At 41.7% G+C, this 26007-nt stretch overlaps 3 protein-coding genes across 3 annotated transcripts; 1 reads left to right on the plus strand and 2 right to left on the minus strand.

The window, feature by feature from the left end:
* Positions 1-356: 356 nt before the first annotated feature.
* Positions 357-13001, minus strand: LOC145406180 (SCY1-like protein 2). The gene is made up of 15 exons (XM_080277377.1): positions 12919-13001; positions 11170-11350; positions 10399-10568; positions 9847-10026; positions 9319-9468; positions 8654-8869; positions 7907-8023; positions 7401-7543; positions 6323-6482; positions 5185-5421; positions 4355-4487; positions 3328-3473; positions 2189-2262; positions 1544-1756; positions 357-1274 (listed from the first exon to the last, which is right to left on the minus strand). The coding sequence occupies exons 2-15, from the start codon at positions 11330-11332 to the stop codon at positions 575-577; spliced, it is 2802 nt and encodes a 933-aa protein (XP_080133503.1). The 5' UTR covers positions 11333-11350; positions 12919-13001; the 3' UTR covers positions 357-574.
* A 290-nt stretch (positions 13002-13291) lies between these two features.
* LOC145406107 (gem-associated protein 7-like) lies at positions 13292-13982 on the plus strand. The gene is made up of 2 exons (XM_080277305.1): positions 13292-13393; positions 13707-13982. The coding sequence occupies exon 2, from the start codon at positions 13707-13709 to the stop codon at positions 13980-13982; it is 276 nt and encodes a 91-aa protein (XP_080133431.1). The 5' UTR covers positions 13292-13393.
* A 1330-nt stretch (positions 13983-15312) lies between these two features.
* ND-51 (NADH dehydrogenase (ubiquinone) 51 kDa subunit) lies at positions 15313-25576 on the minus strand. Its single transcript, XM_080277382.1, has 8 exons — positions 25491-25576; positions 24386-24432; positions 22613-22836; positions 21041-21251; positions 20490-20720; positions 19732-19964; positions 16843-17051; positions 15313-16263 (listed from the first exon to the last, which is right to left on the minus strand). Exons 1-8 carry the CDS (start codon positions 25534-25536, stop codon positions 16073-16075), a joined length of 1392 nt encoding a protein of 463 aa, XP_080133508.1. The 5' UTR covers positions 25537-25576; the 3' UTR covers positions 15313-16072.
* Between the last annotated feature and the right edge of the window lie 431 nt (positions 25577-26007).

The raw sequence follows: 26007 nt of genomic DNA on the forward strand, positions 1-26007 counted from the left end.
TGATGACAAGTAATAAAAATAAACTAAAGGAACTCTCAAGCCATACAATTAACTATAGGTCATATTCTGGCACAGGAGGCCTCTTAGCAACTCTTACTTAACCATTTATTCTGCTTATTATACCTTAACTTTCTCTTTTACATAATTCATATCCATTTAATATTGAAACTGTCTGTCTCAGTACCATACATGAGGAGGATAGTGATATGCAATGCACAGAATATCCAGTCCTGATACAGAATAGGTGCTATGACTCTCTAAAGCATATTACATCTTAACATTTCCTTGTACGGTACATTATTTATATCATTTTAATACTGATAGAGTCTGCATCAGTACCGGTAACATACAAGTGATACTACAGACTCATGGGCAGAATAATTCAGTAAGGAAGAGGTGTTACGGAATCCCCAAGTCACTTAAAATACGACCCTGTATTTAAGAGTAGATTTGGGTGTAATTAGGAACAAACAGGATGTAATAACAAATAATAAAGGTGCAGTATGGAATAATAAGGATGGAATAAGGGTGTAATGATGTGTGTAATTAGGTATGGGGATGAGGCAGACATTCCTCAGCTGAGAAAGTCATTGATGTCGGAGGAGGTGAGGGGTTTGACAGAGGAAGCCTGGGGTGGCATGGCCGGGGAGAGCGAGGTGGGACGCAGTGGGGTCATCATGTTGCCAAATGTTGCACTGGACATTGGGGACATCATATTGCATGATGATACACTGTTCATGGTGCCCAGTGAGGCACCAGGAGGCATGGTATTCATACTACCCAAGGATGCAGTGGATGAAATGTGTGCCATCTGGTTCATGGTGGGGGCTCGGTTCTGTGCCGGGAGGAGGTTGTCAAAGGCAGACATGTTTGGCGGCCTTTGTTGTTGTTGCTGTGGCTGCGTCCAGGAGTTATACCCCGGTGATGACGTGCCAACAGTGCCGTTCATGGGCAGCGATGAGGGTGCGGATGTCATGGCACTGTACCCCATTGAAAGGGTGGTGGGTGCCGTGGAGGGAACAGCAGACGTTATGGGACCATACCCCATCCCAATATTGTTCATTGTGCCAAACCCACCACCCTGAACTTGTGCTGGCTGTGGACTGGACATCATGCTGAGGTTGGAGGTGATCATGGAGGAGCTAAGGGAGGCAGAGGTGGAGGTTTGTGAGACTGATGGATGCTTAGTGATGGAGCCGGAGGGTGGTGGGGGGGAGGGCAAGAGGGGTGGCTGTTTGCGAAGGTTCTCCTGTAACCCTTGCTCCTTCATCAACCTGTGGGAGAGGTACAGATGTTAAGTAAGAACCAATATCATCATCATCACCATTATCCCAGCTGCTTTCACCAACCTACTGGGGTGAGGCAGGGACCACAACCCTAGGAAAGTCATTAATAAATGGAGCAGGTACCATCATCATCATCAACAAAAACAACATCCTACCCTATTTCTACAAACGAATGTGGTGGGTATAGTGTGCATCATCATATCTTTCCAAAATTCTGTCTCTTTCTTCACCAACCTCCCTCTGTTCCCCCCACTCACCTCTGTTTATCCTGGAGAGACAATGTAGGTGGTGACTGTGGAGTGGCAGGTGATGGTGTCTTGGTGGTGTTTGTTTTGGTGCCGCCCCCACCCACCTCCAGGCCAGCAAACATATCTGTTGTGGCATCAATGGCCGAAACTGGACCAGTCCCATTGGTGGCAGTAGACACTCCACCCCCATTTAGGTTTGTGGGCATGGCCAGGGTCAGTGCTCTGGAAGGGGACAGCAAAAGTAAACACACTGATAGACTCAGAAACTATACTCTATTCAAATAAACCTGACAACATCTGCCATAAGTACGCATCAGTGGACTGATTCTGGGACTATAGTATGTACACTTTAACCTGGCAGTGGCTGAAACAAGACTAGTTCTTAATGAACCTGCAAATTAAACCTAGATAACAAGATTGTTTATGTTTTCTATGGACTGAAAGTTAAACCAAGTGCAAAAACCAGTAATCATTTCTCAAACGTTGCTGGGAACTGTTAGGAAAAAAGAAATCTAACGTTATAATACAATAAGCATCTCAGTTTGAAGGAACATAGGCTATTGAGTAATATTACTTAAGGCTGGGAAAACTTAAGACAAACTGTGATGTGCAAACAGATAATCCCCTCAATGATGCACAACTCCAGACTCTCACTTCTGTTCATCCTTAATGGAACTCAGTTGTTCCAGTTTGGTGCGATGTTCCATCTCAACCTTCTCTGTCATATCCTGCAACAACATATAATGGTTTAGCATTACATTAATAAAAAAATAAGAAAATAAAATAACAAACTTATCTACCTATCATCCAGTCCTTTACAGCCCCATAAAGAGCATAGGAGTCTGGGGCTCTGTTACTCAGTCCAGACATTATGACAAGCCTGACCAGCCATTTGTTCAAGTCGCATTATGTACGTAATAAACCTCAACCAACCCACAGTTTTAAATCCATCTCAGCACATCCACCTGATGATCCGTAGCCCACTAGACCTCCAGATGTCCATTTGATAGTTATGTGACTACCACTAAATGTGGTTAATGGATATATTGGAAAATAAATAATAAACAAAAATATATTATGGCTGTTGGGTGGGAGAAAGACAGATTAGAGGTTAAATTCTATATTTTCTCTAATGCTTCAAGCTACACAGAACCCATCAGAAGGTAGTGTGTGGCCCAAAACATTAAGAAAACAAAGAATTCAAGTTCTAACCTGTATCTCTCTCCCACCCATTTCCACTTGTCCTAACAGATCATCTACAGATTATAGTAAATCTGTTCTACCTTGACAAAGATTCCTAACTTCTATCCAGTCAGCTGATGGACACGTGTAGCCAGATTAGAGGGCTGATGTGACTAGTATCCATGCAAACTCATTCCTACCTCATAACAAAGGTTTCAACAAATTTCATGCAGTCACAACTCAGCACTGCAGGAGTGGCCCAGTTCTGTCAGGTGAAAATGTGCCACAAATTCTTTTCACTTTAACTTGCAGTAAAATTAGCATCTCTAACTCTTCAAGGCTTTGTTGTGAATTAGATTGACAGTACTCGTAGAATATTACCATGATTAGCTTAACATTAGACTATTGACATGATTACATTAACAGAAGAATATTAACACTATATTAAAACTAGAATATTCAGGAAGAAATGCTATGGAATGGACACAGAATACAGCCACAGCATTATTTTATTCTGCCACTGAGCCACAGGAAATAAGTTGCCCCCAAAATGTAAACCTCAGCCAAGTTAGGCAAAAGAAAACTACAACACCACAAATACCAAAGCATACCTTAATCAGCGCCATGATCGCCGTGTGCTGTGTGGGTGAAAGTGAGTTTTCAATGCTGAGTGGGAAGAGGAATGGAAGAACTTTGGTAGCCAGGATCTCCTTACTGATGCCCAGCTTCTTGTGGGTCAGTGCCACTTTGAAGATCCCTACACAAACACAAAAACATTTATTTCATCATATAGTACATCATCTCCACTGAACTGCTAAGCTGAAAGAAGTTCATACCTGTCTAGAACATTATTATCATATGAAATCATATTTATCATTCTCTTCATCATTACACTCATCACGACTTCCACTTAAGAGATGTATTGACAAAAGATCGACAAACAATGAGAGGAAGCAAAATATCAAAACCACAAGTCAGCGGTGAGGTTGGATCCAACACATCATCCAAACCTATTACCTATATTCCATACTGACACTTGCACTAAAATTAACCCATGGAGAGCAGGCCACTGTTCAGGCTGTGACTTTCACAAATGCAGTTTAAATTTTCTTGCCACAGCTAAGAGAAACATGCATCCCTCTCCTCCACACCCCCAACCACTACAGTCCATCTATTTTCATCTGACTACACTTCCCAACCCCTTTCAACTTAGCTGAGGGTCAAATATACGGTAGTCCTATTTAAGGGTTGATTTGGTTACTACCCCACTCCAGCACCAAGATACTAGAATTTCTTTTACTTTAACTTGGCCCAAACTTTTTCCCTTTTGTTGTTTATTTCACATAACTGAGTGACAAAAACAGATGATGCTATGGCTCTACATCCTTCCACAGCACTTTTTATGACCAGCATCATCGTTTAGTGTTAATGCATTGCTACTACTGGGCATTCAAACTGATGAGATGGCAGTTTTAGGCCAAGTTAGAATAAAAAGAATATAATAACAAGTTTGAACTCAGGGATAAGGAACTGAAGAGAAAGGCTGTTATGAGATCAAGCTGCATGGAAAGCCACTATCACGTGACCAAGACCAACAATTATGACAACAAGAAACGAGACAAATATAAGTTCACTAACCAATGATGGCCATGATGACAGGCGCCTCACGTGATGGTACAGTCTCTAGGAAGGGGAACACATCATCCATCACCAGCCAGCGGTCAAGATGTTCCAAAATCTTACCAACACACACTAGGCAGTTCACTCGCACCTGAAATCAGATTTGGGTTTTTCATGTCAACCCTGATTTGGAGTATGACTGCCACTATACTATTTACTTACTTTCTGGAGGAAAGATAAGAGAAGCCCTGTCCACTTACTGCATGAGTCCTTAACCAATTACAGACAATGCATACTCCAGTAGGAAGTTCTTTGTTACAATTTACACAAATCTGGTTCCAACTGACGATAAACTTCTCACTTAACCAATGCTTTCACTGAGTGGCAACATCGTCTATCTCTATCTATCTATTGCCAGATGCCATTAATCTTACAAGGAGTAGCAATAAACAACGCACTTCCATGCTGCCCTGTTCTATCACTTGGGTGCCCTCCCACCAACTCACATCCATCTCTCTCATATATATCTCCACTCCATCCCTCCACCTTATTCCTGATCTCTTCCTCTTCCTCGATCCCTGCACCTTACTTACATACACTCTTCTACTCAGTCCCTTATTCTCCATCCTTGCCACAAGGCCAAACCATCTCAAAGTATTTCACTTACCCAACACTTTCATCATCATGTCCACTATAATTATACATAAATTGATAAAGGACACACTGCTTGTTCAGAGTCAGAGTGAAAAATGCTATGCACACTGCTATCGTCGAGGTCGTCTGCCACCTACTGGCCACCTGAATGAAAATAAGAAACAATATCATCACACTGGAGGGGTTAAACTTACCGAGAGATATCCAGTAGCCAAACAGAGCTTCTTGACACGAGGTAGCAGCGCATTTTTCATAGCATGCGCCTCAACCAAATGCGCACAGGAGGGTATGACACTCAGACACAGCTCCTGTATCTGCTGCACATCACACTCCAGTGCACGGTACAGCAGTGGCAGCACATCACCACGCACAGCACTGGCAGGCGTCTTGGATAACAGCAACTCCATCTTCTGCATCAACTGTAGCATGATCTGTGGGAAGAGTGATAAGGATTTAGAGTTCAGTCACCTTAACCTGATATACATTTCCATCCTTTTGTGGCATACTTCACATCTCAGTTGCAGAATATGGCAATTCTATGGGTATATATCCTTTTCATAGCAATTCCCTGTGACTAGCATCATATTCTAGTATTACTCCACTGTTACTACTCAGTATTCAAAATGGAGATATGGCATTTTTAGGCCAAGTTGAAATGAAAAGGGTACACAGCTGCTGACAATTACACAGAGAGAGTACCTGATATCAAAAAGTGGCATAGGCCTAAACTTCTATGTCCTCACAACACACACATTCAGTCTATGGATATATTTATAGGTCCTCATTACATGTCATCTTTTATCAATATGCAGGATGATTACAAAGCTCCACTAGTTGTATATTAGTACATCTATAGCCAGATGCCTTAATCCCAAAAAGGATGGTCACAAAAAAAATTCACTTCCATGTCAGCCAATGCTCCAACATTAACCTGCCCTCTCTTCAACTCACATCCCCCTTTCTCACTTATAGCACCTCTCCACCCCATCTCTCCATCTCATCCTCAGTTTCCCCCTCCCCCTCTTCCCCTCTGTTTCACTCACATACACTCTCCTAGTTGGCTACTCTTTCTTAATCCTCTCCTGCTACATTTATAAATACAGTACAGTAATTATTATGTACAAACACTTACCATACAGAGATGCACTTATACAAAATCTACATGAAGAAGTAACTCTTGAAGTTTCTTTAAAGGTTAGCTTGTTTCTTTAAAGGCTAACTTAATCTGTAATAATGTAATAAATTTTTGTAAACTCAGCAAAACTGTACATTCTATTAAATGAGTACATTAAATTACTGATGATGATGATGATATTCCCCTGATCAGCTCACCTGGACAGGCTCCGTCATCTTCATGATGGGTATGAGGTGTGGCAGTATATGATCAACAAACTCTTCTTTACTAGCACGTTCAGCCACAAGAAGGATCACTGGCAACACAAACGGAACCATCGTAGCATTTATACATTCCTTGTTTAGGGCTGGCACAATCCTGGAATGGGGTAGGCCTTTGTTACTACAAGAAACAGGAGGACCCATAGCAAAGTTAATTACCTAATATAACACAGATCTCTTTATAGGTAGTATATGGATGGCCACTATGGACCCTGGGAGGTACTGCCATAAGAGTGAATAGTGGCTACAAACATGAAACTAGCTACATAATCATCACCCTTAGGTAAGAAACATTCAGCTACAAGTAAACAAACTCCAAAATGAGACTCTCACACTTACAAATCTTGCTGCACATCTTAGATTTCTTTTTCCAACAGCTTCTGTCAACTGTCTGGGAGTAATTAGGTGGTTTTAACACTAGGTTTGGCTTCCAGTCTACAGAAAACATCTGCTGTACCATGGCCAATGCCTCAATCTTGTATGGGGATTCCTTACAAGGAAACATGGTGTCACTAATATGATCTAATTTGATCTGATTTGCACACACACCTGCCAAACAGCAGTGACCTCAAATCACAGAATAAGAACCCTGTATATGATGTACCAAGTATAATCCATGCACTAACCTGAGCACACGCTACTGGAGAGAGATGCCTTCATGTGGTGGCAGACATACCCAAGCTGCTCCACTGCCCACTTACAAAAATTCCCTTTATCTCATTTCTTGTCCCCCCCAAAAGAGGATACTGGACTGCAGGAGGAGGGGATCTTCTGCCTACTGACCAATGGGTTAACATTCAGTTGAAATGGGAGAAATGGAGTTCCCCCGAGCTAAGCCCTGTATTGGACTATATAGCCCCGCTAGGGTTACAGGAGGGAGCTACCCCTCCCGGCACGGCAGCCCGGGCGAGGCTCGAACTTGCAATCCCCCGATCACAAGTCCAGTGCACTACCACTGTGCTACCGCGCCCCCCAACATTCAGTTGAGCTTGGTGTTGCAACTACTTCTACTAACCTGAGTACACAGACACGGTGAGGCAGCTGAGGTATGATGGTGGGCAGACTCTTGTAGAACTGTGACTTCTGCATGTTATCCCACTGAAACATCTGGTCCAAGTAGCTCAGCGTCTTTACACCCACATCCTCAAAGTACGGAATCTGAATATAGAGCAACTTTACTGTTTATTTTTCATAATCATCTGAATCATCATCACAGCTTAATTAAGCCTTTTCATCACCCTCACCACCATCATCATCATTATCACTGTATTGATCATCATCATTACTGTAATCATTACCATCATCACTATAATTATCATTACAAATAATGCCACCTTCACCCTAATCATCATCATCATTTTCCCAGCTTTTTCCAACTAAAAAAATGAAGATTGGTGTGATTTAAAAGCAAAAAAAGGAAAGAGAATAAGAGAAATACTACTTTCACTGCAACAACTTTAACTGTGTAAATCTGCATGATATGGTATTCTTTTTTTGCTTCTTTTGGCCTCATTTACCAACCTTTGAGAATTGTAGGGCATCTGGTCGGAGCTGAGGAGTAGCGTGTAAGAGCAGTCGCACCTCTGACCTCACGCCATCAGGTATGCTGGCCAGATGTAGCTTGTTGGTGTTCTTTAGCTGTAAGGGAGGGGAAAATGGATAATATTACATCATCATCCAGACCTCTTTCCCCACCCCAAGGTAAGGTGAGGAAGGGTCCTGAGAGCCAGAATATATGATAAAATAAGATACTAACCAAAGTTACCCAATTAAATAAGCCACACTCCCATTCACTTACCATTCCCTGGAATCCTGGCTCCACCTGATAGGTCAAAATACATTCCACATGTAGTTTCACACTCACCCATTTGACAATTTCAATCCAACGACTGTCAAGTTAAAAATAGGTGTCAAACCTTGGTCATAGATGCATCCACACAACATTCATCCAACCAGCTCTACTATCCGTCAGTTCCCTAGCCTTGTTTGTTCCTAGACAAACAATAGTACGTCAGGCAGAGGCTTATGAGGGAAAGGTAGCAGAGGGGAAACTGTCGTGGACAAATGAAGCAGCATCTGTTTCTGAGCAACAGCATATATCTGTAACAAGACCCGCCTCACAACAGTTCCTCTTGAATATGTTAAAACTGCCCTGCATTGTACGCAGTGACTGACCATCACTTAAAAGTGCATAAAATCTGACTGTTTTTCAACTCTTCCTACCTCAACAAAATTTTATGCCACCTACAGTAGACACATAAGGCTCACCTCACAACAGTTTCTCTTGAATGTGTCAAAACTGCCGTGGTTGGTGAAAAGCGGGCGACCATCGTTGAACAGTGCATGCGTGATGACCGCCAGAGGGTAGAGGTCTGCAGCAGTGTCCAAGGTGTGTGTGAGGGCGTACTCGGGAGCAAGATAATCCAAAGAAGGTTGGCATGGGGGTGGACGACCTTGTTCATACTCCTCGAAAGGGTAGTATGGCTGTAAGGACACAACAAAATCACAATGGCTGAAATAATAACTAAAATTATACTGCTCATGTATGGATCTCATAAATAATTCAGAGGTATAAAACAAAAACACTGAGACACACGCTAGCAAGGAATGTTTCAGCTCTGATCCTTCACTGTACCCTATACCACTCAATAATAAACAAACAGTACTGGTATACTGTAGCATGTCAAAACCAGGTATGAGTTAAATAAGAACTTTACTACAAAAACATATCATGGACACAGCTACTCCAATATGCATGCCTTTTGGATGCAATCTATCGAAAAAAAAAAAAAAAATTACCAGGAATTATTTACGACATATACGGTATATTTCTGGGAATATTAAATGAACATAGCTACTGCATGTAATTATTTTGACAACAAGTTCATTGTTCTAAAAGACAGCTTACCCTAAAATGAATAAGTGATACCTACAGGCTGGTCTGCAGGTGCCTGGTTTTGTACACAGAAGTCAAATCCAAAGAGTTTCCATGCCCCCTGGCTGTTGAGCACCACATTTTCTGGGCACAGGTTGCGATGTACCACTTTTACCGAGTTGTGCAGGAATGCCAGGCCCTCACTCAGCTGGTAATATATCATATGCAGTACATGTATTTTCATCATCACCATTATCCTAACTTTATTTTTCAATAAAAATGTGGCACTATCACACCATCACCATCATCCTACCTTCTATTACAATATGCAGTATGACACCTTTACTAATATCATCATCATTCGAACAATACAGTACCGGTACCAGTATATTCTACTAAAAATGTGACACAGTGAACTACAGTACTGCACATTTTTTCTAATCTGATAAAGATCCCTGACCCCTCTTGGCTTAACTGATGGCCAGGTGTAATCAGAACATGGTATTCAAGTTGTGGAAAAGGACCAGTTCCATCAGGTGAAAACAAACCAACAACAGTATATTACACAGACGAAACCAAGACTCACCTGCATAAGACCATACTTGATCTCAACATCATACAGTTTGAAGTCCTTGAGTGATGGTGGAGGTGGTGAGGGCAGGTTGTTGGTCTGGCACAGCACATTGGCCAATGAGGCAAAAACTGGCTCTGTGGCGAAGGCTAATGTGTCTCGGGACTCTTCAAGGGGGTGCTGTACCGTTAGCACCTGGAAAAACAAGGATAAATAATAGAAGGGTACTACATTAAGGATGGAGAGGTTGTGAGTTAAGGGTGAGGTGAGCCGGAGTTGGTGACAAGGCAACGAATGATCCAGGCTGATCAAATCTAACAATTACTAGTGTTTCACAAAATTATCATTATCACATTGCCCCTTTTTCTGGCCTGCAGAGGGGTGAGGTAGGGTCCAGGAAGCAAGGAAAAGGAAAAATATGGCAGTGGGAAAATTAATGAACTGCATGTCCAATGAAATGGGCCACACACCCATACACTCATCACTCATGTCCCTATAATCCTGGCTCTGAGTCAGTTTTAATATGAAAACCAAAATAGTGAAAGAATACCCTTAATTTTAACGAACCTGTGGATGCCTGAGTCGTGTGAGCTGTGACACACCCTTCCTGAGGCGTTCCAACATGGTCTCTCGCTCAGCCTTATCCCACTTGTCGAACTGTCGCTTCTCCAGTAGGAAGATCGCTGCGTCCTGTTTTGTCGACTTCTTGTATCCTTTGTACACCTTCCACACCAGACCTGTAACATATAAGATGCAGTACACATTTCACAGCAGACTTTTAGTACATTACTGTACTGTCAACAGATTTTTACTACAATGCAATGCATTATAAAATCAAACATTGAAATACCTGTATTATATTCCTGAATCTCTTTTATTGGTACATCTTCCACAACAATGCAGTAGAATATCATCACATGATATCATAACAATCATCCCAACCCTGGTCCTCAGTCATGACCTGCACTTCTTAGTGACCAGTACTGTTTGGTACCATTTTCTAGTTTATTTCTTGTTGCTGCTCAATATGCAATAAGGAGAGATGGCAAGTTTTGTCTAAGTTACAATGAAGGAAGTAGCTACTGGTATTATCTTACTTATGGAAGAAAAATCATCATGTTGGTTTTTGAGTTTTAGTGTTAATTTATTTTTCCTGTTAAGTACTGTAGTAAATGTTAATTTACTGTTCTTGTTAAGTACTGTAATAAAAATGGTGAGAAGGAAAACTTAGGCAAAGCCAAAGTGAAGAGAGTTTGGCATAATTTTAATTATGACAAAATCATCCTAAGTTAGTCAGTAAGTCTAAGCCCACACCCACACTACTGCCACACAACTGACCAGGGCCAGCTGATGCGATGTGTTGTGTTGCCTCAAACTCTCGTGTGACTGGGTTACCAGGCAGGTAGTTGGACACCTGTGAGGCGATCTGGACAGCATTGGACACAGCGCTGGTTGCAGCGTTTGTCATGCTTGAACGCAGCTTGTTGAATACTGACTCCATTTTTTTGTGTGTGAAGCTCTATCTGAAATGCAGAAATTATACAGATTCAACATTTTTTCGTGTTATTTTCTGCTATTAAGTCCATGCTAAGCTAAAGAAAATAGCCCATGCAAGTTCCCTTGCTACCATCCCTAAAATGGAGATTACTTTCCCCTCAAGTTAACAGTAGCAGCTGTATGGAAAAAGCTGAAATATTCTGGAACACATCACCAACAACTAACAAGAACATACTGTATATAAATACAGCAATTAACACATGATTATTTACTTCATATTACTGTAACTACACACAATATATATACCTGTACTATACTAATTAACAGGTAACATATTACCAAAATTTAAAAAGTTCTATGCAATTAAAGCATTACTGTACCTAATATATTTTTAACCTTAACTTAGCCTGGATTTTAGTCCTTCAGCAGTTTATTGCATGTACCTTCATGGCAAAACAAGGTATGGGGTAATACTAAGACTGTATATACATCATTTCCCTTGCATCTCTTCATGATTATCAGCACATTCTAGAGTTAAACTATTGCTACAGGATTCAAGACTGACATACGGTAATTTGGGGGTAAGGCAAGGTAAAATGGGTACAGTAAAACATCACAAATTAACTTAACAATGACAAAAAAGGATGTCTGAATTAAGATATGAACAAGCGCAGAGGCCTGTCTCTGGCTACAAACCCATATGGATCACTCCCCACCGACCTATTTTCCTCCATTGACCTAATTTTCATCCTTTGGAACCACCACCCTCTATGGACCTGTTTTTCACCTTGGATCAATTTTCCCCTTTGGATTTATTTTCTACCTTGGACCTATTCTTCTCTGTGGCTTTATTTTCCCCTACAGACCTACTTTCTTCTATGGACCTATTTTTCCCCACTGACCCATTTTCTCCATATGACCTATCCTCACCCATGGGTATGTTTCCCTCCACTGGACTATGTTCCCTTTGGACCTATTTTCCCTACGCAAAAAAGAAATTCCACTGCAACATGCACGGAAAAGAAAATTTGGGAATTCTCAATGGTTGTGACAATAATGAATTCCAAAGTATAGTCAATATACAAAAAAGGGTGTCTTTGGATTTTCAGTATATGGTTTGGGTAGCACCCCTGAAACCTCTGAAGTCTGTAATTATAGCAAGTCTCTCATTGGTATGGCAATTAATCATGTGATGGGGAGTATAGCACTACCTGAGTAGGGTACCTAACTGAAGAAACACAGAGTGCATGTTCTTGACCTTGTCACTGTTTTCCTCATGCACACATAAATCCAGCACAGTATGAGTAAGTTCGACTTTCATCCCATACTCCTTTTGGAAAGTGTTTGTACTGGAGAGATCCTATCATAGCACAACCCAAAACTGACCGGGTCGATTCAAGAGTTGAAACTAGGATACTACCAATTCAATACCATACTCGTTTCATCTAAACTTGGCCTAAAATCTGTACCGAATTAAGGTAAATGAACTATAAACATTAATCATTCCTACATGTAACCTTGAGGTGGCCACTTGCTCCAGATCACTCGTCACACCCTCACAGCATCTCTCCTCTCCCGTTCGTCAGCAACTTACCCAATACTCTCTAGGCAATATCAGATAGAAGAGGGCTTGGATACCCCTTTTCTGGCCTCTTTCTGCCTCGTGAAACTTGCTAGTAGAGATTATTTTGGGGAAATATGCCACTTTATACGTCAGCTGATGCCGTGTTTACCTATGACGTCATCCAAACTGCAGGATGTGTTATCTACAAAACTGGATGAAAGTCACTCATCCATTCTCTTCATAAATAACTCCATGATTTGTTGTATAGATCAATAGTTTATAACACCTGAGAAGTGCGTATGTAAATGCGATGTGCGTTAATCCTAAAAGCAATTGATATTATAAAGAACAAAACTAATTATGCACACATCAGGTGCAGTCTCATCCTCGGTACTGTACAAATGGTAAGCTGCCACTGAAAGGATTCACAGAGCAAGAATTACTCAAATTGAAGGATCACAAGCTTCAGATACAGTTTTATCAACTGACACCAAACTATAGGTACAGCCCTTCAGTAAGAATCTTATAGCAAACATCACACAACAGGACTTTACTTCATTGCCTGAAATATTTAGCTATTGCTGTAAAGGTATACAGACATACAACAAAGGAAGATGGTGGGTCTTGCCACACCTTCAGCAAATACAGTTATATGCAGTCAGTGATTATAAATTCCAAAATAAATGGAGCCAGAGAGTGAGGAAAGATAATGAAAAAGCAGGAGTGTCATGCAGAACTATATGAGTGATTTCTAAGGATGGTAGTGGTGATGCTGGGTGATTTATAACAATTATTTACTTTATACCCATCACAGATGGAGCCAGGGAGTGTGGAGAGTGAGAGCAAAGTGAGAGAGAAGCAGGAGTGTCGTGCAGAACTACGTGAGCGATTCCTGTGGGCTATGACTTCCCTGGTGGGGCAGCGTGCGACAGTGGTGATGCAGGACAATGTGTCAGTGGCGGGCGTGTACCGAGGGATGGACAAAGATGTGCTTAGTGTGCATATGCAGGACCTACGCACCCCAGCATCAAACCAACCATATGCCATGTTACGTCTCCCTGACTGTTATTCATTCACATTTGAATTATGATACATCCCCATCCACCCAGCCTTATTCCATGTTACATCTTCCAGGCTGTTATTTGTTCACTTTTAAACACTTATAGCCACTCCAAACATTCGTTAACACTCACACCACACTACTTCCTTCACTCAGACTTATTCCAAGTTACACCTCTCAGGTTTAAGGTAATTGACATTTAAGATTTATCTCCCTTTAACCAGATATTTTTTCATTTTATTCCTTTTTCCATCAGACAGTTTTATTTGACTTGGGAAGCACCTGAGTATCTGGAGAAGTTATAGCATTATCCAGGTTACCATGGTTACCTCCCATACGTGTTACTTGAGATGCGTTACTCAGTTCACATATTTACTCACACACAAAGGATGACCATGGTGTTATCTGGCCAACAACTTAGCTAGCAACACCAACCACTAAGCTACCATGGAGGTACTGAGATACCCCCTGAGTTTGCTTTCAGGCATTTCCATCCTTATTCCCTGCTAAATTTTGCTTCACCAGATAGTTAGACATTTTATATTTATACTGATAACAGAATTTTTGTGAGTACCTGTATTTTAACTTTTTGTTTGTTTATTTGTTTTTTTTTACCCTGAGCCCTCTTCATGCAGTGTCAGAACCTGGCATATGGGCTTGGAAAGATCTCATTTACAGTATTGGGATTTCATTATTGTGTGGACTATATGCCAAGGCCTATATAGTTTTTCAACCAAATGTAAGTTATGCTAATAAAAAAATATATTTAGGTTAATAGCAGGTTTCTTTATCCTTTCAGATTTTAAGAGTAACTGTATCGTACTTTAGTAAGCCAGTCAGTTAATCAAAATACCATGCTTGCCCTTAACCCCTTGAATCCAGATGGCCCCTTTTAGCTTATTTCAACTGCTGTCTGATGATTGTTCAACGCATGGGTTAATCAAGGCTGTTTCTAACCCCACAGTTCCAAAAGCATTTTTTGAGTATTCATCTGGAGGCAGCATAAATTAACTAGCTTTATGTCATCATAGCTGGCGAACACCTTCACATGTTGGCACCGACACGGCCAGACAGCTGTGTTACACAGTTATACATGTCCCTCACCTCCCTCTGTAATTAGAGAGGAGGATGGTCAACTGCCCAAGACCAACTTCAGCCTGCAGTTCATCAGTACCATGTTGAGATGAGCATGGGGCCACAACAACAGTGAAGTCAAGGAACCTCTCACGGAGTTGGCCATGGTACAACTGGTGACATTTTATGGGCTGTAACCCTAACCAAGCCCGATGACCAGCTGCATACAGAAACTGTTAAAGAAAGAACAGTATAATATATATGAGAGGTAAATGAAACAATTACAACTTATATATTATAAATTTATTAGTCTATGTACAATTATCTGCATAAAACATATACCATAACCAGACTGGTTACCGGAAGAAAGTTCAAGAGAATAATGAGAAAAAATGAGTAAGAATTTCTCGCAATGCTTACTCAAATGCACTCATATTTAAATACGCGACTCAGTGCTTTTCCACACTGCACAGTACTATATTTGAAAGGTAGCAACGTTACCTTTTTAGTGTCATCATGTAATTCCTACATTCATAACACAGTACAAGCTGTACACATGACAGGGTAGGGATGTGTTCCTGAATATCAACTCTTTTCATGCAACCGGTGCTGAAAATTGACAAAAACTCGTAAATCAGTAATATACTTACTACCAACAGAACTGTGGTGGGCAATTTTTCTGTAACTTTCTCCTGAGTTAACAGTATATAAAATTAATAAAAAAAGGTGACAGAACTGGGACTTACTATGTTGTATACAATCACTGTTGTATGTCTGAGATGTCCTAAAATATATCTGTCAATACAACTGATTCCTTCAACTTGGGGAAACTGGTAAATTTGTTTTACAGGTAACAATGGACAAACTAAGTTTTTCTGCAACTGACTAAACGAAAGAGAGAGAGAAAGAAAAAAGTACAGTAATGAATGTTCATCACAATTACGCCCCATTCAATTCACAATGGCCTCTTCATTACAACTACATGTTCATCAGGCCTTAGCATCCAAGTTTAATTCCTTGTGTCAGAATTACATCCCATTCTAATTTCAATTTGCAACAGCCTTCTTAGTGGCAGCAAAGTTAGCCATGCGCTCCTCCAACACAGGCCGGAAATGCCTGATGAGCCCCTGAACTGGCCATGCAGCACCATCACCGAGAGCACAAATGGTGTGGCCCTCGATCTGCTTTGAAACCTCCCACAGTGCATCAATCTCATCTGGCTGCGCATCTCCCTTCACTGGAGGAAAAGAAAAAAATCCTGATGAGCCACTGTATCACTCTGAAAAGTTCCTGTAAATGATAAGTCCACTTCCCTCAATCTGCTTTGACAATGCCCACAATGCATCAGTCTCCTCTGGCCGAGCATTACCCTTCACTGGAAAGAACCATATACATACATAAATACACATACATACATCAAAGCTTATCACCATCCTATATGTCAAGCTGACATTCTCAAGGCAGGAGGAGTACTGACTGCAGAACAAACTATAATGGACTTCTTATGCTGATCTCACCATATCTTCTGATGATCTTGTACAGCCACCCTAGGATGTGATGTCACAAAAGTCCACTGATCTGCAGTGGAGTTTGGGACATCACTTAATGGTGCAACTGTACATCCAGTTAACAGCCTCCCTATAATAGACTGACTATAATGAACTCTATCAAATGGACCAACTATAATGGGCTGGCTAACTGCTAAACAATAAACACAGTAAATGAATTTCACTAATGAATTTGCTATGGCTAAAGAACACAGACTATGGATTTACTATAAAAGAAACAGTAAATGGACTAAATAAAATGGACTTACCAAATCTTGTCATGATCTTGTACATCCAGTTAACTCCCTCACGGCAAGGGGTGCACTGGCCGCACGACTCATGCTTGTAAAACTCAATGAGGCGTGCTATAGCCCTGACAATGTCCGTCTGTTTATTCATAACGATGACGGCAGCTGTTCCCAGTGACGTCTGACAAGCCACCAGGCCGTCAAAGTCCATCAAAGCCTCCTCACACACTCTGCAAGATTTAGTGTCATATGAAATGTGAATATTGTACTGCAATATTATACAGTAAATAAAGTACCTTTGTGTCATCTCTGAACATCATACCTACAGTACTGTAATTAAAGTGTATTAGTAATGGCAAATGCTATAAGACCCACTCTGAGTAATGGTAAACTGAAGCTAGGCTACTATAGTTTGAAAAATTTGGTCTCAACTTTTGTCCTTTGCAGCTTATTTCGTATAGCTTAGTGACAGAAAAAGGCAATACTAAGGCATTACATCCTTTCTATTGGACATCTTCATGATCAACTACATTTTCTAGTGTTCTATCTATCTATTGCCAGATGCCTTAATCCTGTAAAGGGTGGCCACAAACAAATTGCCTTCATGTCACCCGGTCCCCCGCCACTTCGCTGCCCTGCTCCCAGCTCACACCCTACTCTCTCATATTTATACCTCTCCACTCCATCCCTTCATCTCATCCTTGGGCTCTCCCTCCACCTCATTCACATACACTCTCCTCATTAGCTTCTCGCTCTCCATCCTCTCCACACGTCCAAATTACTTCAACGCATTTCTAATACTTTATATCACATTCACATCCACACCACAGCGCTCCCTCACTTCCTCGTTTGTCAGTCTCTCTCTCCATGTAATTCCACATGCTCCTCTCAAATAACTCATTTCCACTGCCCTCACTCTTGACTTGTGTCCTTCTAACAACGTCCAAGCTTCACTTCCATATGTTAGAGTTGGTTTCAAAATACTGTCACGCAGCAACTTTTTTACTTCCATGCTCACTTCCCTGTTCCTTATCACTGTTTTCATTGAACCACCAACCATTCTTCCTTGTTGTACTCTTTCAAGCACTTCACCCTCCAAACTTCCATCCTTACTCATCACACTACCCAAGTACATAAATGCACTGACATTTTCCACTTCATCACCATCCAACCTCACTGTACATCCAGTGACTTCAGTTCTCTTGCAGACCATAACTTTACTCTTCCCTACATTCACCTTCAGATTCCATTTCTTACACACTCTTCCAAACTCATTCACTAGGCCTTGCAGTTCCCCTTCATCTCACTTAGCAATACAGTATCATCTGCCAACAACAATACAGGGAGTTTACAAACATTGCCTTCTCTCATCAAAGCCGCTACAACATCCAATGCCCTACCTTGTAACTCTTTTATAGTCCTATCCATATACAGATGGAACAACCATGGAGATGACACATCCCATTTCAATCCAACATTCAAATAGAAAAATTCACTCAGTTCACTATCCACATGCACTACAGCCTTAGCCCCCTCATACATACTCTTCATGGCATTCAACAACTTCCCATTTACTCCATAATTATATTCTTAATATTTTCCACATTCCTTGTCTAGCCACCCTGTCATATGCTTTCTCAAATCCATGAAGGCCACATACTTCTTTTCCTTCTCTAGAAACTTTTCCATTAATGACCTAAGAATGAATATCTGATCTAAGAAACCTCTTCCCTTCCTAAAACCTCTCTGTTCATTACCAACTAACTCCTCTGTTATTTCCCTAACTCTGTCAGTAAGTATCCTACGATACACTTTTCCTGTTACAATTTAAGACAAATGCCCCTATGATTACCACATGCTTCTTTTCCCCCCTTTTCCTTTGTACAGGAGAATAATTATACCTGACTTCCAATCCTCTGGGACTCTATCTTCCTCTCAGGCCAATCTGCACATCTTCCATATCCATTCTACTACTATCTCTCCCCCAAGCTTCAGCATTTCACCAAACACTCCACCAATTCCTGGGACTTTCCTCATTTTGACTTTCTTCATTGCTTTCATCCTACTGATTTCTTCCTCTCTTCTCACCTTCCTCCTCCTCCCAGTCATTCCCCAGCCACTTATCCTTGCATCACTTTCATTTTCTATGTCTAACAGTTCTTGAAAGTGTTCTCTCCATCTGCTCACCTTTTCTCCCTTCTCCACTAGCAATCTACCATTTTTATCTTTCACTCCCTGACTAATTTCTTTATCACTCTGTCTTACTCTCTTTGCCTCTTTCCAGAACATTTTCTTACATTTCCTCCACTTTACATTCAAATTCCTTATCCACTCTCTCTTTTTATTCTCTTAATAATCTTTTCACCTCTCTCTTCCTCTCTACATATAACTCTCTCTTCTGTCTCTCAAAACTTCCTCCATGCCCCTGCTTCCCATCCACTCACTAAATGCTTTCTACTTTTGTGCCACAGCTTGTCTCACCTCTTCATTCATAATGGATATATCTCAGCCTTCAAGATGGAGGGATGGCAAATTTTAGGACAAGTTAAAGTGAAGAGAGTATAATTTACATAACACATTAAGTCATTCAGTACCCCTTTGCGAGAGTCCTTGAAGGTGTAACTATGACACTGACAATCCATATGTGTACGTATTTATGTGTATATGTTAATAAATATGTGACTGAAAGGACGACTGACAATGCGCCTGTATGACTGACTAAGGATGTGACTGTATGGCTGACTGAAGATGTGATTGTGTGGCTGACTGACCAATCGAAGATGCGATTATAAGGCTGACTGACTGAAGATGTGATTGTAAGGCTGACTGACTGAATATATAAGGCTATGTGACTGACTGCATGCCTGTGCGACCACCTGTACTGTATATGCATAAAAGAGATCAACTCACTGCTTGGGAATAACAGGTGTTGAGGAGCCACCTGGAATAACCCCCAGCAGGTTATCCCATCCCCCTGTGACTCCACCAGCATGCCTCTCAATCAGGTCTCGCAACGGAATGGACATCTCCTCCTCCACAGTGCAGGGATTGTTTACATGGCCAGAGATGTTGAACAACTTCGTCCCACTGTTGCGCTGTCGACCCAGAGTGGCAAACCAGGTGCCCCCACGACGACAAATAGTCTGCAAATACACATGACATTCAGACTGTCTGTTCTTTCACAATATATATACTGTACAGACAATCAATGGGGAAGTCCTGTGCATTAAGTACTCATATTTTTTTTCATTGATTTTTGCTAATAAATCCATAGTAAATTATAAAAAGCTACTGTAACCAAATAAAGTTCCACTGTTACCACCAGACCATTGCCCAGTTCCTACTACTTTACTTTAGCAGTTGTATTTAAAAAGTTGTGATATTTTGGACCACAGCCCTGACTTATAATGAATATTTACTGTAAAAATGAAGCAAAACATGCAATTATAATCTTTTCACACCAACTTTGCCTAAAACTGCCATGTCTCCATCCTGAACACTGAGCTGTAATTACAGGTTGACATTTGAATGATACTGAGCACAAAAAAGCACTATGAGAAGGATGTACAGCGATGGCATTGTCTTTCTGCCACTGAATAATGTGCAACTGGCAGCAAATGAAAGAAATCTTAAGTCACATTAAGGAGAATGAACTATAGCGTACTAACCGGTGCCACTGCAACAGTCTCCACATTAGCAACGGTGGTGGGGCACCCAAAGACACCCACATCAGCAGGGAATGGTGGCTTGAGGCGTGGCTTGCCCTGCTTGCCCTCCAGCGACTCGATAAGCGCTGTCTCCTCCCCACAGATGTACGCCCCAGCTCCACGGTGCATGAACACATCAAAGTCATACCCAGACCCACATGCATTCTTGCCTAGGAATCCAGCCTTGTATGCCTGTTGTAAATATAAGTAAATGTTATTACTGTCAGACTTTTAGTTATTTTCTCCATCAATCATTGTTTTCTGGATCCTCTCTCACCCCACCTATAGGTGTGAAGAAAAGGTCTGTGTGATAATGGTGTAATAGCTGCCTGATCATTATCCTACCCTTATTTCCCACTACTATATGAATCAGATGCATTTCAGGCTCCATAAAACACACCCTGAATATGAAAAGTAAAAGCTGAGTACCGGTACTTATGACAAGTGGGCATGCCAGCCACAATGATCACCAAATTCCTTACCGGTACTGTCCTATTTTTGTCCCAACTCACCTCATTGATGGCAACCTGCATGTTAGAAGCCTCGTTGTAGAACTCTCCACGGATGTAAATGTATGCAGCGCGTGCTCCCATGGCTCTGCCGGCCACCAAACACCCCTCCACCAGCTTGTGGGGGTCGTGGCGCATGATCTCACGGTCCTTACATGTGCCAGGCTCTCCCTCATCTGCATTCACCACCAGGTACTTTGGCCGACCATCAGAACTTCATGGAACAAAGAATGGCAATTAATACCTTCATGCATATAAAAACGGTACTTCTAAGTGAATTTTTCCTTTCCATTAAAAACCGGATTTGATGTGCTTACTGTGTTTCAACAATGAATTTCAATCATTTGTGCAGTGTGTCTGTAACAAAAACACTGTATAAACCTGGCATATCTGAAAGCAGTGTGTGCATTAACCCTTTAACCGCGGGCATTGTTTTGGCCTGACTGTCCTCTCCCGCGGGGGTTTCAGCCAAATGTAAACAAACCTTTAAACCTTAATAATTCTGCACAGAATAAAGCTAGAGAAAAAAATAAGGTACCATTAGAAAGTACTAACCTTCAGCTTTCCATTGATGTAGGTTTCATGACTCTGTTGACTTTCACAGGACGGGCAGTGCCGTTAGAAGTGAGGGGTGTAAAATCACTATTTTTCGCTCACACACCATTACCTTCGCTCATACACCATTACCAAATGCCAACCTCATTCTGATAATAATACTATAAACATATATGAACACCGCACATACGATAAACACCCACTCTGTGTTCACTGAGGCAGGTAAAAGGCACTGTAATTACCTGCACTTCACTGCCACATCAGCGGTGTTGTAATCACTATTTTTCGCTCACGCACCATTACCAAATGCCAACCTCATTCTGATAATAATACTATAAACATATATGAACACTGCATATACGATAAACACCCACTCTGTGTTCACTGAGGCAGGTAAAAGGCACTGTAATTGCCCACACTTCACTGCCATATCAGCGGTGTTGTAATCACTATTTTTCGCTCACACACCATTACCAAATGCCAACCTCATTCTGATAATAATACTATAAACATATATGAACACTGCACATACGATAAACACCCACTCTGTGTTCACTAAGGCAGGTAAAAGGCACTGTAATTGCCTGCACTTCACTATCACATCAGCAGTGTTGTCACTCACACAGCTGGACAGATACTGATGCGTGTTTGGTCCGGGGCGGGGTGGGGGGCCCAGGGGGTGGGAGGTGGGGCCCCAGGGGGGGGAAGAGGGAGGTGGAGGTTGGCTGGAGTGAAAGAACTTAATAGCTACTCTCCCTTGAAACAACTGGCGCACGGAAAAAACGCGGGGTATTCAAAATATTCACAAACATTCGAGAATGACACCCGCGGTTTGGTCCAGTTTTTGCAGTGTCATTCTGGAATGACACCCGCGGTTAAAGGGTTAACAGTGTACATTTCAATTCCTATGTCTAGGTTCATCAAATTTCAACTACCCATGACTTGGTATTCACAGTGTGAGAGAGGCTGAGTTCCATCATGCGATAACAAATTGACAACCGTAAAGATACAAATACTAACGGCTTATTCATGAAGCCCCATTTCATGCCGGTGGGGAAGCCAGCACCTCCACGACCACGCAGACCAGATGTTTTGATCTCGCCAAGGATCCAGTCTGCACCCTTCAGCAGGATCTCCTTGGTCTTGAACCAGTCCCCTCGGCTCAGAGCTCCCTTGATCCTCCAGTCATGACGCCCATACAGGTTGGTAAAGATGCGGTCCTCATCAGCCAGTGGTCCATATGTCTGTGGTTATCAGTTATTATCATTATAATAACTGGGTGCAGAAAGTGGAAAGTATTAAGAATATATGGAGTAGATGGGAAGTTGCTGAATGCTGTGAACAGTATGTATGATGGTGCTAAGGCTGCAGTGCATGTGGATGGTGAACCGAGTGAATTTTTCTCTTTGAAGGTTGGGTTGAAACAGGGATGTGTCATGTCTCCACGGTTGTTCAATCTGTACATGGATGGGGTAATAAAAGAGGTACAAGGTAGGGTAGTGGATGTTGGAGTGGCCCTGGTGAGAGAGGGTAGTGTTTAGAAACTCCCTGTACTGTTGTTTGCAGATGGTACTGTGTTGTTGAGTGAAGACGAAGGAGAGCTGCAAGGCTTGGTGGATGAGTTTGGGAGTGTGTGTAAGAAACGGACTCTAAAGGTGAACGTAGGGAAGAGTAAAGTGATGGTCTTTGAGACAGGTGAAGTCAATGAATGTACAGCGAGATTGGATGGTGAGGAATTGGAAAATGTGAGTAAGTTTAAGTACCATACTTGGGTAGTGTGATGAGTAAGGATCGAGGTTTGGAGGGTGAAGTGCTTGAAAGGGTACAGCAGGATACTGCTGGTTCCTTGAAAGCAGTAATAAGAAGCAGGGAAGTGAGCATGGAAGTGAAAAAGTTACTACATGACAGTATTGTGATACCAACTCTAACGTATGGAAGTGAAGCTTGGACATTGTTGGAAGGACACAAGTCAAGAGTGAGAGTAGTGGAAATGAGTTATTTAAGAGAAGCCTGTGGAGTCACATGGAGAGACAGGATGACATATGAGGATATAGAGGAGCGTTGTGGTGTGGATGTGGATGTGATAGGAAGTGTTATGAGGAACACACTGAGGTGGTTTGGCCATGTGGAGAGGATGGAGGGTGAAAGACTGACGAAGAGAGTGTATGTGAGTGAGATTGAGGGGGGAAGAGGGAGGGGGAGGCCAAGGATGAGATGGAGGGATGGGGTTGAGAGGTATATGAGAGAGGGGGGTGTGAGTTGGGAGCGGGGCAGTGAAATGGCGGGGGACAGAGCGACGTGGAGGCGATTTGTTTGTGGCCACCCTGAATGAGATTGAAGCGTCTGGCAATAGATAGATAGATAGAAAGTGAGAAACGTTACTGTTAGGAGTAGGGCTGTGAGAGGTAGACAGAAAAAGACAACCTAGGATGCTTAGGGATGAGGGACTGCATTGGGAAGCTGCCAGAGATCGAGCAGCACACAGAGCTGTCATTAGGTGACCAAGGCAAAGGCATGCAAGCATGTTGGAACCTTCAAAAACAAAACAAAATGAATGGTCCTCATTTTTTTCTCAATCTCTGATGAGACACAATTTCCATATATATTGCTATTTCCTGATGGTTTTCTTTGAATTTTGGGAAGGCTTTTCAAACTGGAGGGGTTGAATAATCTAAATATCCTCATCAACATAATTAAAATGGGACTCTTCCTAAGCTGAACCAAATCACATGGATACTGTAAAAATACTGATGAAATGTTACAACTGGAATGAAAGGTTTAACTATGACTCACCTTGGTAGTGTTATGCCTCTTCACCAACACTGCTGATGCCCCAGGATCTGTAATAAGTGATATAGTAGTTCACTAAGTCTTCACTTTAACAGAATAATTTACACTACGGTAGCCATGACTGTCGAAAACTTGGAAACTTACTTCATAGTAAAAAGCTGTGATATTTTAATTGGGCCTGCCTGTACTAGTCACTGGTAAATTCTCATCTCGACCGGCAGTCCTTGTTTAATGTCAGGGATGCATAAAAAATCACATTTTGCATTCAACTGCTAATGTAAACTGAGGCATGGAGAAGGAGAGGTGGAGGGATGAGCAGTGTTATCTAAACCAGTGTAGGATGCAGATAGAGATGGTGGGGGATAGGAGAAGCTGTGTCCATTTATTTGTGTCCACCACCCTCCGGGTCAATTGACGAATGAAGAAGTGAAGGAACATTGTGGGGTAGATGTGGATGTGGTTGAAAAGATTAGGAGAAATACACTGAGGTGGTTTGGACATGTGGAGAGAATGGAGAATGAAAGACTGACTAAGAGGGTGTATGTAGGTGAGGTGGAGGGAGGGAGAGGGAGGGGTAGACCGAGGATGAGGTGGAGGGATGGAGTTGAGAGGTATATGAGGGAGGGGGGGTAAGTTGGGGGGAGGGTAGTCGAATGGTGGGTGACAGAGTGACTTGGAGGCGTTTTGTCTGCGGCCACCCTTTGCGGGATTAGGGCGTCGGGCTATAGATAGATAGATAGACCCTCCGGGACTGAGCTGCATGCCTAACTTAACAAGTTAGCACTTGGCTGCTACGGTTAATCTTAAGAGCAAGGTCAATTGAACGTTTTTAAAAAGTGGTGCCCCTTAACTTAGATTTCATCCAGAAATTAAATGGGTTGCTTTGACCTGATACTAAACAAAGGAAGTGATACAAACCGAAGGTGCTGCCTTGGTTTATTACTAAAAGTGAAAATTGCGGTAGACGAAATGGTTTGTTTTCGTTATATAACCCGGGGTTTGCCGCAACACTACCACTTTCCACCTCATGTTCCACAACATACACAGCGCTCATTATTGAAAAATTACAATCACAAGATTACTCTATATACTACGTAACCATACGTACTGACAGTGCTCCTGAGGACCGGGGTAAAACGAGACAAAGCGGACATATTGCAAACACTGCACAGCTGATCGTGCTGGTCGACCCCTGCGGCCCTGCCAATCAACTGAGCTTCCACACAACTAGGGGGGCTCCTGCGTAACTTGGTTGTATAACATTTACATATATAACAAGTTTTATAATAAGACACGCAGAATATATGGAAGCAATGACGTACTTAGCCCTTTCGCTGCTGTTGCAACCCTATATTATTTTATGTTCAATTGTAAAGTTATATTCACAACTTGGGAATATTACGGTTGATATCAAATTATATTTTATTAAAATATGAGAATATTATCCTGTCAGTATATAAGGAAGGATTGCACATGTAATCTTCAGTACAAGTAAATGGCTAAAAATAATTAATGCACTTTCCTTAGGTCCGACGACTAGTTTTAACCAGACGTAATGCAAAAATAATGATTAATCTGTACTGTTAATTTACAACAAGCTTATTAATACTAAAACTAGTCAAATG

This window comes from Coenobita brevimanus, chromosome 69, assembly GCF_032717465.1.
Source record: "Coenobita brevimanus isolate Jiangsu-jjx chromosome 69, ASM3271746v2, whole genome shotgun sequence".
Taxonomy (NCBI): domain Eukaryota; kingdom Metazoa; phylum Arthropoda; class Malacostraca; order Decapoda; family Coenobitidae; genus Coenobita; species Coenobita brevimanus.